Source organism: Dipodomys ordii, unplaced genomic scaffold (assembly GCF_000151885.1).
Source record: "Dipodomys ordii isolate 6190 unplaced genomic scaffold, Dord_2.0 Scaffold46, whole genome shotgun sequence".
NCBI classification, from domain to species: domain Eukaryota; kingdom Metazoa; phylum Chordata; class Mammalia; order Rodentia; family Heteromyidae; genus Dipodomys; species Dipodomys ordii.
The window spans coordinates 5,838,268-5,855,449 of NW_012267262.1; the positions used below are offsets into that span (position 1 = coordinate 5,838,268).

A 17,182-nucleotide genomic window follows, 5' to 3' on the forward strand; every position below is an offset into this window, starting at 1 on the left:
GGAAGGGAAATAACAAAATGCTGAAATAAGGATACAGGATGACCCATTGTAACAATGAGATGTACAAGACAGTATATTGAAAATGAACTGTACAATTTTTTGGGGGGTGGTAGGAGTTGGGGAGATGGGGAGGAAAGGGATGGTAGGAGAAAAACAAAGGAGGGTGTAAGAATGCTCCATAGGAAATGACTTGCTCATATAACTGTAACCCCTCTGTACAGTATCTTTACAATGATAGATAGATAGCTAGCTAGCTAGATAGATAGATAGATAGATTTTTTTAAATGTATTTATAATGCACTATGTGATTTTTTTTGTATCTTTGTATGTTCTTCCCCCATGGTATAACCCCTGTTGTCACTGATTCTGTTATCCTGCATCTTGTATATACATTTTTCTTATTTGTGAAGGGGAAGGGAAATAACAAAATGCTGAAATAAGGATACAGGATGACCCATTGTAACAATGAGATGTACAAGATATATAGATAGATACAGAGTACCGGAATCAAATACAGTGAAAACAGGGGATAATATTAGGGCAGAACATACAAAAGAAACAAAAAAAATCACAGTCCATTATAAGTACATTAAAAACAACAGCAACAAAGACAAAACCTCTTGGGTCCCATCTTGGGGTTCATTTCACTTAGCATCAGGTTATATGGTCATATGTACATAGCTTTTGACCTTTTCTGCTTGTCCTAGACATACACTGTTATTGCAAACAAGGGAAACCATGAGACTTATGTTTCTTTGGGACTGGCTTACTTCACTTAATATAATTTTTTCCAAGTCTTTCCATTTCCTAACAAATGAGGTGGTGTCATTCTTTCAAATGGAGGCATAGAATTCCATTGTTTGTGTGTGTGTGTGTGTGTGTATCACATTTTCTTGATATTGCTGAAGATGTGGAATATGACAGAGATAAGGAAAAAGCCTGAAGCCAAATGTGTTTATTTTTTTATTGGGAAGGCATTCAGGACAAGTTTGAGAACAAACTCAAGGGAAAAACCTTGATAGAAGTGCCAGTTGTACTTCTAATTTGGCTCTCTTATCAAGGTTTTCCCTTTTTCATAGTTCAGATGCAACTAATTCTCAGCATATGTATGTGATTGATGAGAATTAATGCATTTTGTTCATCCAAGTCACTTGACTTTAATGAAAATAAAGACTGATCCAATAAAGTGAATCTCTACTTGTAGGCCTACGATCCCTGGAGGTAAGTAAAGATAGCCTCCATTCTTTGGGACATCAAAACACTGCTTTGAGACCCTTGAAATCCCACCCACTCAATTCAGTTGAAAACTAAACTTTGTGTAACGTTTTACTGTTACAAGACAAGCATTCATAATTCCTAGGAGAAGTGTCACTGAATTTCTAATGTTTTTTTCTACTTGTTGAGTATTTTTAGTATAAAGATTCAGGGGTTATTGTAAATGAGATATGCTATAAATACTTCTGTGCATGTGCAACTTGGAGGATTTAAAAATGGATTTAGTATGAAGGAATTGCATATGCAGCTTTCCTCGACAAATGTGAAAATAATGTTATATTCTTTAGATTTCATTTAAAATATTGTTCTTCTGGATTTATCCTTTTCCTTCTTTATTAGATGTTAAAGCATTTCCCAAATTATTAAACACCTCTTCTAATTCACATGAAATCAATACATTAATTTAGGAGCCTAATGAAATTAGGGTAGATTGCAAATAAACTATTTATTTTTATTTTTATTTTTTGGTGCCTGTCCTGGGATTTCAACTCAGCAGTGACTGAACTTTTTGGTTCAAAAACATTCTATCACTTGAGTCACAGCTCTGCCTCTGACTTTTGGATAGTTAATTGTAGATGAGTGTTAAGGATTTTGAACCTTGTTCCTCAGATCTCAGACACTGGAGTAAGTAGGATTACAAGTGTGAGCCACCATACAAAGCTTGAAAAATGGCAGTTCTTATACCAACAGAATAGTCTTCTAGAAAATCAAATCCTACCTCATTCTTGTTGTGTTCATGGCAAAACTAAACATAAAGCTACTTAAAAAATGTGCATTTTGTTTCTTCATAACTTACATTTAGCATCCCTGTGTCATGTTGACTTGGTCTCAGTCAAGCTATTCTATTACTCTGAGTTTTTCATCTGGAATCTTTATGCAGTCAATTATGAAATGCAGGCATAACAAAGCAATTTAAAGCAGGCATTTTTTTTTAAAATTAAGGGCCTTTTTCGGTATTATATACACAACCAGAAACCTTGTGCTGTTTTTTTTAATGCATTTCTTTTGTTCTCTTTCATCTTGTCAGCAAGAATTTTGTGAAATTTGAATGCCATGAATTTTGCTTCTAAAAGATCTCTCTCATCCATTGCCTGCTGACAATTCTTTCATCTATTTCTGTAGCTCAGCTTCTCAAGGTTCACCAGTTAACTTACTATTTCTGTTCTAACTCTTCTTATCTAATCACATGACTGTTAGAGAGATCTATCAAGATGGCTTAACTGCTAATTGGATCATTTCATTTTGTGTTTGGGACTATTTAAAGGACTTTCATCGCTTTGGGTATAAAGTCTAAATTTACTAGACAGGTATAGGAGGCTCTGCAAGGTGTAAAAACACTCTCCTTTACTCTTGTTCCAGATTGTATTCTTCATTCCCTTTGACTCCCTGAACTTGACCTATGGAACCACATTCTCTGTGTTCCAGTATCTCTACTTTACAACCCTCTTTCTAGGTTCAAAGTGGTTCTTCAGTCTAAAATTACCGTCTTTGTTGTTGTTGTTGTTTTGTCTCCTTGGAGAAAATTTCTCCATTTTCTGAAAGAAAAAAAATAGTTAAGGATCATTTCCCCCCATTTCCAGGGAGCTTTCTGTCAGTCTCAAATGTAGATTTAGACAACGGTTTTTTTGTTTTATTTTGTTTTTATTCTCTCCAGGAGGCTCTGAGGCTACCTGTTTTCTCAACTACCAGATTCTATTGAGAGAAGTACACACCCCTTTGTGAACTTTCTTCTGTGACAATACTTATCATCCCTGATTTTTTTCCCACTATCAAGGCTGCACACTCAAACAGAATTGGCTGCAACTTCCTCATCATTTTACCACCAAGTGTTTGTGCAATGTCTAAAATGCATTTGGCCTGTAACTTTGGAATTCATTTTTTGGGATTTTATCCTCCAAATGTCCTAGCATTTTCAACATGATATATGCCCAAATTGAATTGTGAAACCTTTCCCAAAATATATATTCTTATTCTTAGTGCTTGAAAATCAAATCTTTTGACTAATTTTTTCATATTATCACAGTATGATAGCTGTCTGTCATCAAAATTAGTGGATGATTATTAGGGAAAATAAATAGAAACATCTGAACGTATTTTTTAGTTTGAAATATTTAAGATTAGGCCACTTTGATTTTTCAGCATAGCCAATAAAGGAATGAACTCCTACTTTTTCATACACAAAGCATAACATAATAAAAAAGGAAGAAGAACAAGAATTGTAACAGAAAAAGGAGGAGAAAGAGTAGGAGGAGGAGCCAGAGGAAGAGGAGGAGGAGGAGGCAGAAGAAGGAAGAGTAAAAAGAATCTTACACTGAATTTGGCAAATGTTAATTCTCTATGCTTGGCTCTAAGGTCTTCTCCATCCCAGGTCAATTTCCTTCTTTATATTCCAACACATTTATGCTTCTTCTCTGGCCCTGATCATTCAAGGCCTCAAAATAAACTTACCTTTCCTTAACACCAGGTTACCATTGGTTACCAAGTATAATGAAAATAGGTAATTATGGAATAGAATAGATCAAAGAATAGATCAGAAGCTCCACCTCTGAACCAGGAAAGAAAATAATACCAAATAACTCACTTAATAAGAAGATTGGCATATTAAAAATTTTTTACTTAGTTTAAAGAATTTACTTGGTTTGTTCATGTCTATATCAACAGTTAGGAGAAATTTGACAGCATATCCAGCTAGAAAAGAGCAGTCTCTTTAACTTTACAAGTCCTTTTGGAATTCGTTCTCACAGTGAAAGCTGGACTGTGAAGCTTGAGCTGCACAGGTGAAATGCACTGAAAAACTCTCCAATGTGACCTTCACAATGTGACCTACCCTTCTCTGTCTTTGCTGCCAAGGGACTTGGGTATACTACTCCAACAAGGCTTTAGAGGAAAACTGATGACTTCTAAACTCAGAATGAATCATCACATCCTTACCATGGCCAGCCATGGTTCAGACTGAGAGATCTCTGAGTCATGTCTTATTACTTTGCTTTATTACTGCCTCACATAATACAGAGTCTCACCTACACCAGAATATGTTCCAATCACAATACAATAACTTCTGTGATTTTTAATATTTCTCCAAAGGTTGCTATAATCCCTTGGGGCATCTAGTTCTTGATAGGCTCTGTGTTCCAAGTATTAAAACAAAAGTCCAAGTATGTCAAGGCCCAGCACTGCTGTTGTAAGAAAGCCATTATAGCCAATACTAACTTTGCCATTTGCTTGTGGTGGTCTATCAACTCAAGTGCCTGACATATCAAGTGAAATGCCAATTATATTTAAATAAAATTAACTTTGAATCCCAATTAAGTCATGCAACTCGAGGCATAGTATTAGAGACAAAGTAACTCTCTAACTACTAGTTATGAGTGATAACATCCACCTTATTATACCTCTTGGACAAGCTGCAGTGGTCTCCTAACTTTATAAATGAAAAAGAACATGTTACAGTGTTCTTGTCTTAAAATTTGAAAATGATAGATTATGAACTGGGCTAACATAGAAACTAATCCATACCAAATCCATACCTCCCTACAATGAGATTGTTGTACTCAGTGTAAACTTTGTCTCAGGATAATCTAGATCTTAGAAAAAGGTAGATTTGTATCATGGCTAAAAGAATAATCACAAAATTAGATCTATTGAAATAATTGTCAGAGACTATGAACTCTGAAAGCATGCAGATAAAGCACCTTTCAACGCTGTGCTCAGGTGGCTTATGTCTTTCATCCTACTACTCAGGAAGCTGAGATATGAAGATCATTGTTCAAAGATATCCCGGGCAGGAAAGTCTGTGAGACTCTTATTTCCAATAAGCCACTCAGAAAACTAGAAATGGCTCAGTGGCTCAAGTTGTAGAGCACTAGCCTTGAGCTGAAGAACTGAGGGACACCTCCAGGTCCAGAGTTCAATACCCACAACCAGCCAGAAAACAACAACAATAACAATAACAAAAAACCGGCAAACATATTTTGATGCTGCCTGCCACTGGGGTGGGTCATTATAATTATTAAACAGTCATTTACTGAATTATGTGTGTATGTCATATTCACTTGCAAGTACATACACTTAAAAATATATTAACCTTACATCTGTACCAAATATATTTTCCCAACTATCTACTTGTACATTAATTTGGTAGACATACCCTTCACTTGCATCTGTATAAATGGTAGATTTTGGAAGGTTACAGAGAAGTTGGAAGATGATGAAAACATGTTATCAGAAAAATCTATTGTGCTAGTAGCTTACAAATTTCACAGGTTGAGTTTATCATTCTCTTTTTTTTTTTTTAGAAATGAAACGTTCACACTTTTCTTTTTGGTAATTTGGAAAATTCTGCACAAAGATTTAGAATTCTAACTTCTACTTCACCTTCCACTATAGGGAAAATCCCCACAGTTTAAAAATCAAATCTCAAACTGGGTGCCTGTGGCTTACACCTGTAATCCTAGCTACCCAGGAGGCTGAGCTCTGAGGATCACAGTTCAAAGCCAGCTGGGACAGGAAAGTCTGTGAGATTCTTGTCTCCAATAAACCACAAGAAAACCAGAAGTGGTTCCTGTGGCTCAAGTGGTAGAGCACTAGCTTTGAGCTGAAGAGCTGAGGAACAGTGCCCAGGCCCAGAGTTCAGGCCCCTCGACCTACCAAAAAAAAAAATCAATCTCAGCTCAGTTATTGATTAGCTGAATGACTTTACCTTTTTTTTTTCTTGTTTAGAAAGATTGTAGTATGAAGCCCTGAGTTGAAACCCTAGTATGAGCAACAAAGCAGAAATAAGGGCATGTTTTTTCATTTCTACGAAGAAGGTCAATAGTAATATTTTCCAAATGAAAAGAGTAATATTTATGCATTCTCTCTATTACAGGCTTATGAAAAAATTGCTTACCTTCTCACTAATTTAGGTAAGTCCATTTTTTTGCTTCACTTGATAGTAAGAAAATAACATGAATTTTAAAATGACAAAATTGATCGCCAAAAAAAACAAAAAAAGGAAAAAGACCAACTTGATATTACCTGTAGGTGATGAATAAAGCTGAGGTAAGATGTCAGGTTTATGACAATGAACCCTTTTCTCTTTATTGCACGGCATAGCTTTGTTTTTTGTTTTTGTTTCTCAAAGCTTGTCTGATCCCACTATTGTGCATTACTTGCATGAAGGATTGATCCTATCTTTATAGTTACTTCTAAACTTCCTCTAAAGAAGAAAAATCCTGACTACTTTTGTATTTAATATTGTGAACAGTGATCATGCATCTGCAGCATGGGAAAAGCATCAATATTTTATTTGTAGAATCTTTCTTCATTTGCACAGACATACACTCATATCTGACTGACACTAGAAGTCAGAATTTTTTTTGGGGGGGGTCCGGTCATGGGGCCTGAACTCTGGGCCTGGGCACTGTCATTCAGCTCTTCAGCTCAATGCTAGTGCTCTACCACTTGAGCCACAGCACCACTTCCGGCTTTTTTCTTTTTGCTTATGTGGTGTTGAGGAATCCAACCCAGGGCCTCAGGCATGTAAGGCAAACACTCTACCACTGAGCCACCTTTCCAGCCCCTAGAAGTCAGAATTTTAAGTGCTTTGCAGAACCAGTAAATCACTATACCTAAACCCGAACAGGGGACTTCTGATCCTGTGTCCAGACTTCTTGTCATTTACTCTGTGCCCGCAAACATGCTCTTTTCAGAATATCCTCGAACTGAGTCTGAATGGGAAAACAGCTTTGCCCTGAAGATGTTCCTTTTCCAATTTGTCAATTTAAACAGTTCTATCTTCTACATCGCTTTCTTTTTGGGAAGGTAAGTCCATTTTATACAAAATATTTCTACAGATACTCAAACACCACTAACAGTTGCCTTTGCGAATTAGTTCAAAGAGGTGGCAAAATCTTGGCCTCCGCCTTGGAAGTTTCACTCATGACTTCTGGCAGCCACTACCAATCACAGTTGGCATACACAAAAAGACAAAACCCAAATGCTACATTTGAATTCATTGTTTCTGTCCACATGTTGATAATTATATTGCTAAGGAGGAAAGAGCCTTTGCGTCAGCCTGGGTTACAATTCAACAATGTAGAAACTCCTACCCATCACTTTAATGTTTTCGTTTTTCCACCTACTTTGGAGAAATGTAGAAAATAACCATATTAAATTAATGAGTCTGACCGGATATGTGGCTTACATGTCACATAGTGCCATGGAAACATAATGACGTTAAAATCCTTTTGAACCAAACCAGTCAGCACCACTAATTGGGTCCCTGGATATTAAAACTCTACATCTGAAGCTATCAATTGTGATCAGGTTGGTTTGTCCAACTCATTGATACCCAGTTCATGCATCACTTTCTCCTTTGTAAGTCAACTATCTGCTTTGATGTTGCCAAAGCATAACAAAAGTCAACTATTTGGGGACAAATTGGACCAGTGAACATTTGTGTCAACCCACACATGCACTTGGTATAATATGTTAGTAGGTGTTCTTTCCTTATGTACTAATAAATTATAATGCTTTGTTCCAGATTTGTGGGCCACCCAGGAAAATACAATAAACTTTTTGATCGGTGGAGACTAGAGGAAGTAAGTTACCTTGTGGGTGTGGATTTGTGTGGATGGCATGGACAGGATAGTGACTGTGGGTGGTATGGAAGCAGGGTTGCAAATGAGATACTGAGGCCTGCTGAAGGCACAGTTTTGGTAGTAAAGACTTCCATTGCATTAAAAAAAGAAACAATTCTATTTGTCTTTTTTTTTAAGATGTTTTAAAAGGTTACCTTCCAAAATCCTAACCTTTGATCTCTTTACCTCTGTATCATCTGTTTCTAAATACCAAAGATTTAGAGTCTCATGTAGGAAGACAATGTTATCTATGGCCTGGGTCTCTACACTTTTAAGTATGTTAGGCTTCCTGTTCAGAAGGGAAATTTGAGTGCAAAGAAAATTTTATTTGAAACATTGACATGTTAATATAGTCAGATCTGACAAAGGTTCCTATTTCTGTCTTGATTGACAATGTATTTGTCTAATGGGAAAATGTGTGGGAGAAGTTCTCCTGAATGCTGTGTTCTCATAAGTAAATTGTCCTCCAGAAGCCCAGCCATTACTAAGAGTGTAATGTCTTACTTCCTCAGACTTTGACCACAGAAGTTATTATTCTGCTGATTGAATGATCTAAAAGATACTGCCTTTTGATGTTAGCTTGTGCACAATGGAAATTATTTTTCTTTTCCTTACATATTTCGTATTTCTGTGTGTCTCCTGATAGATGTGTATATTGATAAATTCAGGGGCTTTTGCCACCATTAAGATTGTTCAATGTGATTATTTTTTATTAAGAAACCACTGGAATTCCTAACTTCTAAAAGCTCCAGAGAGATTATAATTATGCCCATGTCAGAAAAAAATGTTTAATAAACATTCTTCTTAATGTATGATCTCTATGGCAATCATATTTCCAATATAGTACTCTGTAGTTTGAAATAAAACCAATGAAATAAAAACTATGTAAGTTTGACAAAAAGCCTTAAAAACCTTAGAATATTTAGAAAGAACATATAATGGCATAAAAAATGTATCCCCTGCTTCATCATGTAAGAAATATTTATTGACACATTCACTATGTCAAGTCCCTGAAAGATAAATAGATATGAAAATGAAGACATCTGTTCTCCCCTTTGATAACATAGTAGTCTTAAGAATAGGACATCTCTATGAACTCTAACAAATACTTTTGTATTAGATCCTGACAGTCTGCATTCTAGGCCTTTCCTACCCAGAGGCAAAACTTTAAAATGCATACATTTCAGTAATAAGAATAGCTACTTCAATATTTGTGAATGGTGGATTGTGCATGGAAAATGCTAGTCCCAATTACGTGTAATGGTTATAAGAAAAATTCCTACCCTTCATTTCAGAATATTTAGAAACTGGTTATTCTGAATTTTTGACAATCATACTATAAGTGCATATGTGTAAGTCCCTACAAAAATGAAGAACTTGATTTTGCAACTAGTATCTATAATCTTCCCTTCTAGCTTACCAATTTTTCAGTTTTGGGGTTTTCCTCTGAACCATTTATGGGATCTGTATGACAGAGGTCAGGGAGATCTTAAATTCATCCTAGAAAAAAGAAATGTACTGTCCTCCAAATTTTCATATAAATTTAGTGTTTATGATTTTAAAATAATCGCTAATACTTATTGAATTACTATATGCTAACACAATCCAGCAATTTTTACTAAGTATTCTTCATATACAAACAATCATCATAGTGATTCCATTATTCATTTCAGATGAGGAAACAAATGAATACAGAAATTAACATTGATGAAGTTATGATTTGGGGCTAGATGGTGTAGCATGAGACTACTCTGAACATTATTCATTTATGCTACTATTAGGACAGTGTGTAGGCACAATCAAGGATATAATAATAATAATTCAAAATAAAAAATAACCTAAATAAAATAAATAAATAAAATAAATTTAATGAAAAATACAAATAAATAAGAATAAATGCATAATAAAACAAAATTTATATACTAAGATAGGTTAAGCAGTAAATACTAAACACTAAGCACTAAATAAGATTTGTGAAAGCACTCAGCTTTGCCTGTCCATGATTATACGATTTTGGAATGGTGCAGTTGGCATGTGTGTGGGTCTTCCATATATGCATCCAAGGCCTTGATTTGCATTCTAAGTGAGGGTTAGTTTTTACCAAGTATGTTTTAGGGTAGGGAAGAGCTGGCTTTTACTCATAACCCAAAAACATCTTCCCTATAAATCACAAATCCATCAAAGCTTTATATAAACCAAACTATAAACGGCCTATCTTTGAGCATATTTACTTTGGCCTAGTCTTTTCAGGCAATAATCTAAGCACATGGTCTTATGAATATCTCCAATTTTCTGTCTCATATAATAATATATTCATGCTAAACTAACACAAATACCAAATTATCAACATACCTATATACATATGGCATGTGTAATTTATTCATAGAACAGAATGCAAGAGCAATGCATTAGTAGCAAGTGGCACACCTTCTCCCCAAATAAGTCAATTTTGAGTGACATTGGGTAGTGATTTTATCTCTATGTCTCCTCAAAAATGAATGGCTTGTTTGTAGTTGTGATCTTCTCCTCTGGTTTAGCAATTATTTAGCTTCAAACACTATACTAAATTCATTTTAAGATGTATTTGACAGAGTTAAATGGTTTCTAAATCCATCCTGGAAGGAAGAGATTTGCTTGGATGGGAGAATTTAAACTTCCATGAACTGTGACCACTGGCAAACTTTCTTTTTGGCTCAGATTAGACTGTTAAGTTACTGAGCTGGAACAGCTTCTGTTCATATCCTGATTGTTTGTTCCTTTTGAAGTCCCTCACGTACCATTTTGATAGAAATAGAAACTCTGGATCAAATCTATAGAGACTGTTATCCTCATGAGCAGGACATGAACCCATTTCTAAAGGAACAAATCCATTCTTTCCCACTTAAAATATCTGCTAGAATATAGTTTTTTTTTAAAATTTTATTTTCTTGTAAAGACAATGTACAGAGAGGTTACAGGTACATCAATAAGATAATGAATACATTTCTTGTGGAGCATTATTACCCCTTCCTTTGTTTTTCTCATACATAGTTTTTAAGGAAAATGAATTGATTTCAATGTTCCTTGAAATTGCATGTGTGTGTGTGTGTGTGTGTGTGTGTGTGTGTGTGTGTGTGTGTTTCTACTATCTACTTATTGAAAATCTAGAAAAGCAAAGAAAGGTAGAGGAGAAAAATTGGAATAATACCAGCAAAATATTTTGTTGCATGCATTCACCATGCATTCTATACTACGTAGATATTCTCTCCCCAAGAGAAAATATTTAATGCCTCCCTCATCAGTAGAATGGGGGAGAATTAGGGACTTACTTCTACGGATACGAAAGAAAAATGACAAAAAAGTAGGGTTTATGAGTAAACCCTGGAAAACACTGCATCCACTAATTAATGATTAATAATCATTGCTTATGTTCTGATAGATTGTAGCTCTGGTATGATCTAATGAAAGTGGCCTTTCATTCCTGTGTTTGGCTTTCCAAAACATATAACTCCAAGTCTTAATATGATAAAGACATCAGATAAACCCAGATTTTGTGACATTCCACATAATAACCAGCCAAATGGCAATTTTCAAAACTCTTGAGTACTCTAAATTATCCTGAAATACAAAGAGATATGAAAACAATATATCATATCTATGTCATAGAATTATTAATTAGTTCCCCAAGTTTAAGGATATATAATATTCCATAGTAATTATTAAATGTAACCATGCCTAACCAGAGTTTGGAAGATAGTAAGTACTTTGTTGTAGTTGCCATTATGATTTTGTCACTATAATTGCTGAAAAATTCTCTACCAAATATCCTCACATATGCTGTTTCTTTTGTGTATATAGAGCTGTTTTTTTTTAATCCATGAAATAGGTTTGACTACACAGCTTGAGAATTTACTATACAGCTCACAGACAAGACTCTTGAGCCAGCTTGCTCAGAAGCAAGATCACTGTTGTGCTTCTCATTTTATTCCAGTGCCATCCTAGTGGCTGTTTGATAGACCTCTGCCTCCAGATGGGAGTCATAATGTTCTTGAAGCAAATCTGGAACAACTTTATGGAACTGGGATACCCGTGAGTATGTTGTTTTTAAACCTGTCTTTTGTGGAGTTACGAAAGAAGATCGACAAGGTGTGCTAAGTGATTAAAAAAAAATGTAGGGTTGGCAGTTAAAAAGACAGACCAAAGCGAAGCTCTTTCTCTGCTCCTTACTAGATATATGACTGAGTGTTGGTTAATTATTACTGAGCCTCAATTTTCACATCTCCATGAAGAGTCCAACAGTTATACCTAACTCAAGGAATGAAAGTGTTAATAGATGTACAAGAACTTGTTCATCACCTTAAGACACCTGGTGGTATTTTCAAATATTGATAGTATAGATTCTTTTTTTTTTGGTCTGTCATGTGGCGTACGGGCTTGGGTGCTGTCCCTGAACTTTTGTGCTCAAGGCTAGAGCTCTACCACTTTGAGCCACAATGCTCCTTCTGATTTTCTCCTGGTTAATTGCAGATAAGAGTCTCATGGACATTCCTGACAGGGGCTGGCTTCAAACTATAATTTTCAGATCTCAGGTTCCTGAGCAGCTACAATTACAGATGTGAGCCACTGGTACCTGTCCAGTACAGGGGAAAAAAGTTCTGACTTGTTTTGTCTATGGACAGAACAAGAGTATTGATGTCCTAATTGATGTTCTATAGAATTCTAACCCTTCGAGAATATGTACACTCAAAAAAAATGCTTAAGCAATCTCGAGAACTCTTTTTTGTAATCTTTCTTTTCTTCCCTCACCATCCCCTCAAATCATTAAAACAGAATGGACTGGATAACTTAGCTATCTATAAAAACTTGAAGAGATGCTGGATGTCCAGTTTTGCACATATTAACATAGCTATTGCATTAAAAGATAACTAAACAGAAGATATTTAACACAATGTGATACTGACCTTCTAAAACCTGATCTACCAAAGGCTAAAACCTATTGTGTATAATTTTACTTACTATGGAGAAAAACTTTATCAGTTAATTGATGATTCAAATACCTTTTATTTAGTCAGTTAATATTACTTTGACTTTTTTTTCACATTATGTAACAAATTAAGAACATTCTTAAGCTGAGACTTGGAGTGCAGAGGAGTGATACTCAGTCTGAAATCTGCCCATGAAATACTAGTTAAATTACTAGCCATCTTAGAATATAGACACAGAATAACCTAGATTGGATTATAATTCCTTCTCTCTTCCTTGCTAATTTTACTTACAAATTATTTCACTTCACTGAGATTTGTGAGATGATCCAACACATTTTTTTTAAAACTTCAATCATGAATGATTATTTTAGGCAGTCTTGAGGTTTGAACTCAAAGCGTCATGCTTCTAAGCTGGTGTTCTGCCATTTAAACCACTCTACCAGCCCCTTCTCACATTAGTTATTTGCAAAAGAGAGTCTCACTTTATTCCTGGGCTGGCCTAGATTGCTATCTTACTATTTATGCTTTCCTTTGTTGCAGGGATAGCTGGTGCATGGCACCCCTCTATCCCCCCACCCCACTTCCCACCTGCTAGTTATTAAACATGTTCCATTGTGCCTAACTACTAAATGCCATGAAGTGTCATGAAATGTTATGCTCATGTTGGCCTTGAGCTATGATCCTTCAATCTCCACCTTGCAAAAAGCTAGAATTATAGACTTGAGCCACCATGACCAGCATGACATAATATTTTTTATTGTGAAAATACTGTACATAGGGGTTACAATTACATGGGCAAGATAATGAGTACATTTCTTATCAAGCATTGTTGCCTCCTCCTTTGTTTCCCTTTCCCATCCTTTTCCATCTCCCCGCCTTCCCCCTCCCCTCTGTTACTCCCCCTGCCCTAGCCAAAGTTTTATTTTATTTTTATTGCTTTGTAAGTCTTAAACTCAGGGCTGGGCTCTGAGTTCTTTTTGCTCAAGACCAGTCTATATAATTTGAACCAGAGTGCAACTTCCATTTTTCTGATGATTAATTGTAGATAAAAGTCTCACCAACTTTCCTGTCCAGGCTGGCCTTGAAGAGCAATTCCTCAGATCTCAGCCTCCTGAGTTAGGCATGAACCACAGATGTCTGGCAACATAACATTTTTATGAACTGAGTTTTTTATACAAATTCTCAATATTCAAAGCAAATTTTTAAAAATCTGTTCTAGATGGAAAAGAGAGTGGAGATAGAGGTTGGAGGGCCCACACTATTTGTTATGTACCTATCTTTGACATATTAGTTAGAATAGGAGACAGTAGGTACTTCAGAAACATGTTTTAACCATTCTCCCACTTGAGCAGTCCACTAGATCTTATACATCAAATAAATAGGAAGGTCCCCATAGCAGAAAACATTCTGCAGCTATTTTCCCAGCACCTAGATAAAGGCCTCGTTAAAGAACATGTAGCAGGAATAGATTCAGTCATCAAAGCAGTGGTTTTTCACACTTTTAAACCAAAATTCTCTTTCTTCGTGTAATCCTTTATGCAAAACCAAGAATAGAAATACAAAAATAGGAATAAGCAGTCTGCCTCAGTTCTCAACTCCAGACCCCTTTCATCTTCATGAGACTCCAAAAGCAAGCTCCATGGTACTCCCATTAGAACGCTGCCTAATACTTCAGGTTTCGATCTGGTGCTCTTGCAAATGCCACTAGGGCTTCAGGCCCATGGCTTACTAAGATTAAACTGTATGGAATGCTATTCACAGAGTTCTGGTGAGGCTCACCTCATTCCTCAGTCTAGAAGTAGTTTTGTTAAATTCTTTTTAAATTTTTTTAAAATTTATCCTATTTTTATTTTTGCAGTACTGGAATTTAAACTCAGAGGATGCCCACTTTCTAGAAGACACTAAGTTCTTAAGTAATTCATTACCAAGAAGCAACTTAAACACAACAGAATATGTCTAAATCACAAAATTTCAGGACCATTCCTCAGCTAGGGAAAGACTATTTTTTTATTTGTTTTAATTTTATTTTATTGTAAAGATGCTGTACAGAGGGGTTACAGTTACATGAGTAAGGAAATGAGTATATTACTTGTCGATCAATGTTACCCCTTCCCTTGATGTTGTCCCAGTATCCCTCCCCTCCCTGACCCCTCCTCCCTCACCCGAAGTTGTAAAGTTCGTTTCTAACTATCCTGTGGGTATCCTTGTTGCAATGGGTCATCCTGCACCCTTGTTTCAGCATTTTGTTATTCCTCTTCCACTCCCTAAATTAGACAAATGTATATACAAGATGAGGGTACCAAAATCAAGTACAGTGACAATAAGAGATATGTCATAGGGGAAAGAACATACAAAGGAACAACAACAACCAAAAAAAATCACATGGTACATTTAAAACAATAACAATAAAGACAGACCTCTTGTGTCCATATCTTTGGGTTCATTTCACTTAGCATCATCTTATATGGTCATGTGTACATGGCTTTTGAGCTTTTCAACTCATATGATAAAATTATCCTATATGAATACTAATTATTGCAAATAACAGAAACCTTGGGAACTAAATTTGGGGGGGGGACTGGGTTACTTCACTTAATATGATTTTTTTCCAAGTCTTTCCATTTCCTAACAAGTGGAGCAGTGTCATTCTTTCTAATGGAGGCATAGAATTCCATGATGTGTGTGTGTGTGTGTGTGTGTGTGTGTGTGTGTGTGTAGCCCACATTTTCTTGATCCATTCATCTACTGAGGGGCATCTGAGTTGGTTCCATATCTTAACTTTGGTGAATAATGCTGTGATAAACATAGTTGTGATGGTAGCATTAGTATGGTCTTGTTTGTGATCGTTTGGGTAAATGCCCAGAAGTGGGATTGCTATGTCATAGGGGAGCTCTATGTGGAGTCTTTTGAGGAACCTCCACACTGATTTCCAGAGTGGTTGAACAAGTCTATGCTCTCACCAACAATACAGTAGGGTTCCCTTCTGTCCACATCCCCTCCAGCATCTGTTGTTTATTAGAGTTCTTGATTATAGCTATTCTAACTGGGGTGAATCTCAATGTTGTTTTGATTTGCATTTCTTTTATGGCTAGAGAGGTTGAGCATTTCTCATGTGTCTATTGCCCATTTTTATTTCCTCTTCAGAGAAGTCTCTCTTTAAATCTTTAACCCAGTTATTATTGCAGCAGTTGTTTCTTTGATGATTTGTTGTTGGGGGATTTAATTTTTTGAGTTCTAAGTATATTTTAGATATGAGTCCCTTGTCTGTGTATGGCTACTGAAGATCTTCTTCCAGACTGTGGGTTTTCTATTGATCTTACTAGCTATGGAAAGACTATTGTTACTTTTTCTTTTTCTTTTTAACCATGGGGCTTAAACTCGGGCCTGGGAGCTGTACCTGAGCTCTTTTTCTCAAGGCTAGCACTCTACCACTTTGAGCCACAGTGATACTTTTGGTTTTCTGGTGGTTACTTGAAATAAGAGTCTCAGGGCCTTTGCTGGCCTGGCTGGCTTTGAACCAAGATCCTTAGATCTCTGTCTTCTGAATAGCTAGGATTACAGGTATGAAACACTAGCACTCAGCTTGTTACTTCTTTTTTAAGAATCTTAGGTGTCTTCAAATATTATCTAGAGCTCAGGTTTTCTTTTTCTTTTATTTTTATTTATTTTATTTATTTATTTTTGTCTGTCATGAGGTCTGAACGCTGTTGCTCAGCTCTTCAGCTCAAGGCTAGTACTCTACCACTTGAGCCACAGCGCCACTTCTGGCTTTTTCTGCTTATGTGGTGCTAAGGAATTGAGAAGAGCCCAGGGCCTCATGAATGCAAGGCAAGCACTCTACCACTGAGTCACCTTTCCAGCCAGTTTTTCTTTTTATGTGGAGCACAATTTTATTCAGGTATCTCAGAGCATAGCCCAGAAAATATTGGTTTATAAGCAGTGAAAAGCTCAGATCCAATCACAAAGAGCCACAGAGGAGTTTAAGTACTTTTATAGATGGAGATGGGAAAAGAAATCATAGACATGGATGCTTCTTTATCTGATACTAAGGAACTTCTTAATTCATAGAGAAAGAATTTCTGTAAATATTTATATTTTTTATCAGGTCTGAGATAAAGCGAGGGTCTACTATCTCTTGTTAAGGCTTTTCAAATTTGCTTTTGAGACCCTTAGACATGTGCAATGTTTTAAAGTTGAGATTTGATGCTGTTTAAAAATGTTGAACCACTGAATTGCTTCACTTCCCAGGAATACCGAAAGTAATCCAATGGTAGTTGGTATTTCTGTTTTCGTAATGACTCATAAAATCACCAGAAGCTGGAA

The 17,182-nt window shown here is 36.0% G+C and overlaps 1 protein-coding gene across 2 annotated transcripts in view; it reads left to right on the forward strand.

Moving 5' to 3' along the window:
• Ano3 (anoctamin 3) overlaps positions 1 to 17,182 on the forward strand; it is a 221,679-nt gene that overhangs the window by 193,578 nt on the left and 10,919 nt on the right. For both annotated transcript variants that reach the window (XM_013019567.1, XM_013019568.1), the window contains 4 exons: positions 6,143 to 6,179; positions 6,966 to 7,077; positions 7,799 to 7,856; positions 11,866 to 11,963. In XM_013019567.1, the coding sequence (XP_012875021.1) occupies positions 6,143 to 6,179; positions 6,966 to 7,077; positions 7,799 to 7,856; positions 11,866 to 11,963 (305 nt within the window). The remainder of the gene's footprint in view (positions 1 to 6,142; positions 6,180 to 6,965; positions 7,078 to 7,798; positions 7,857 to 11,865; positions 11,964 to 17,182) is intronic.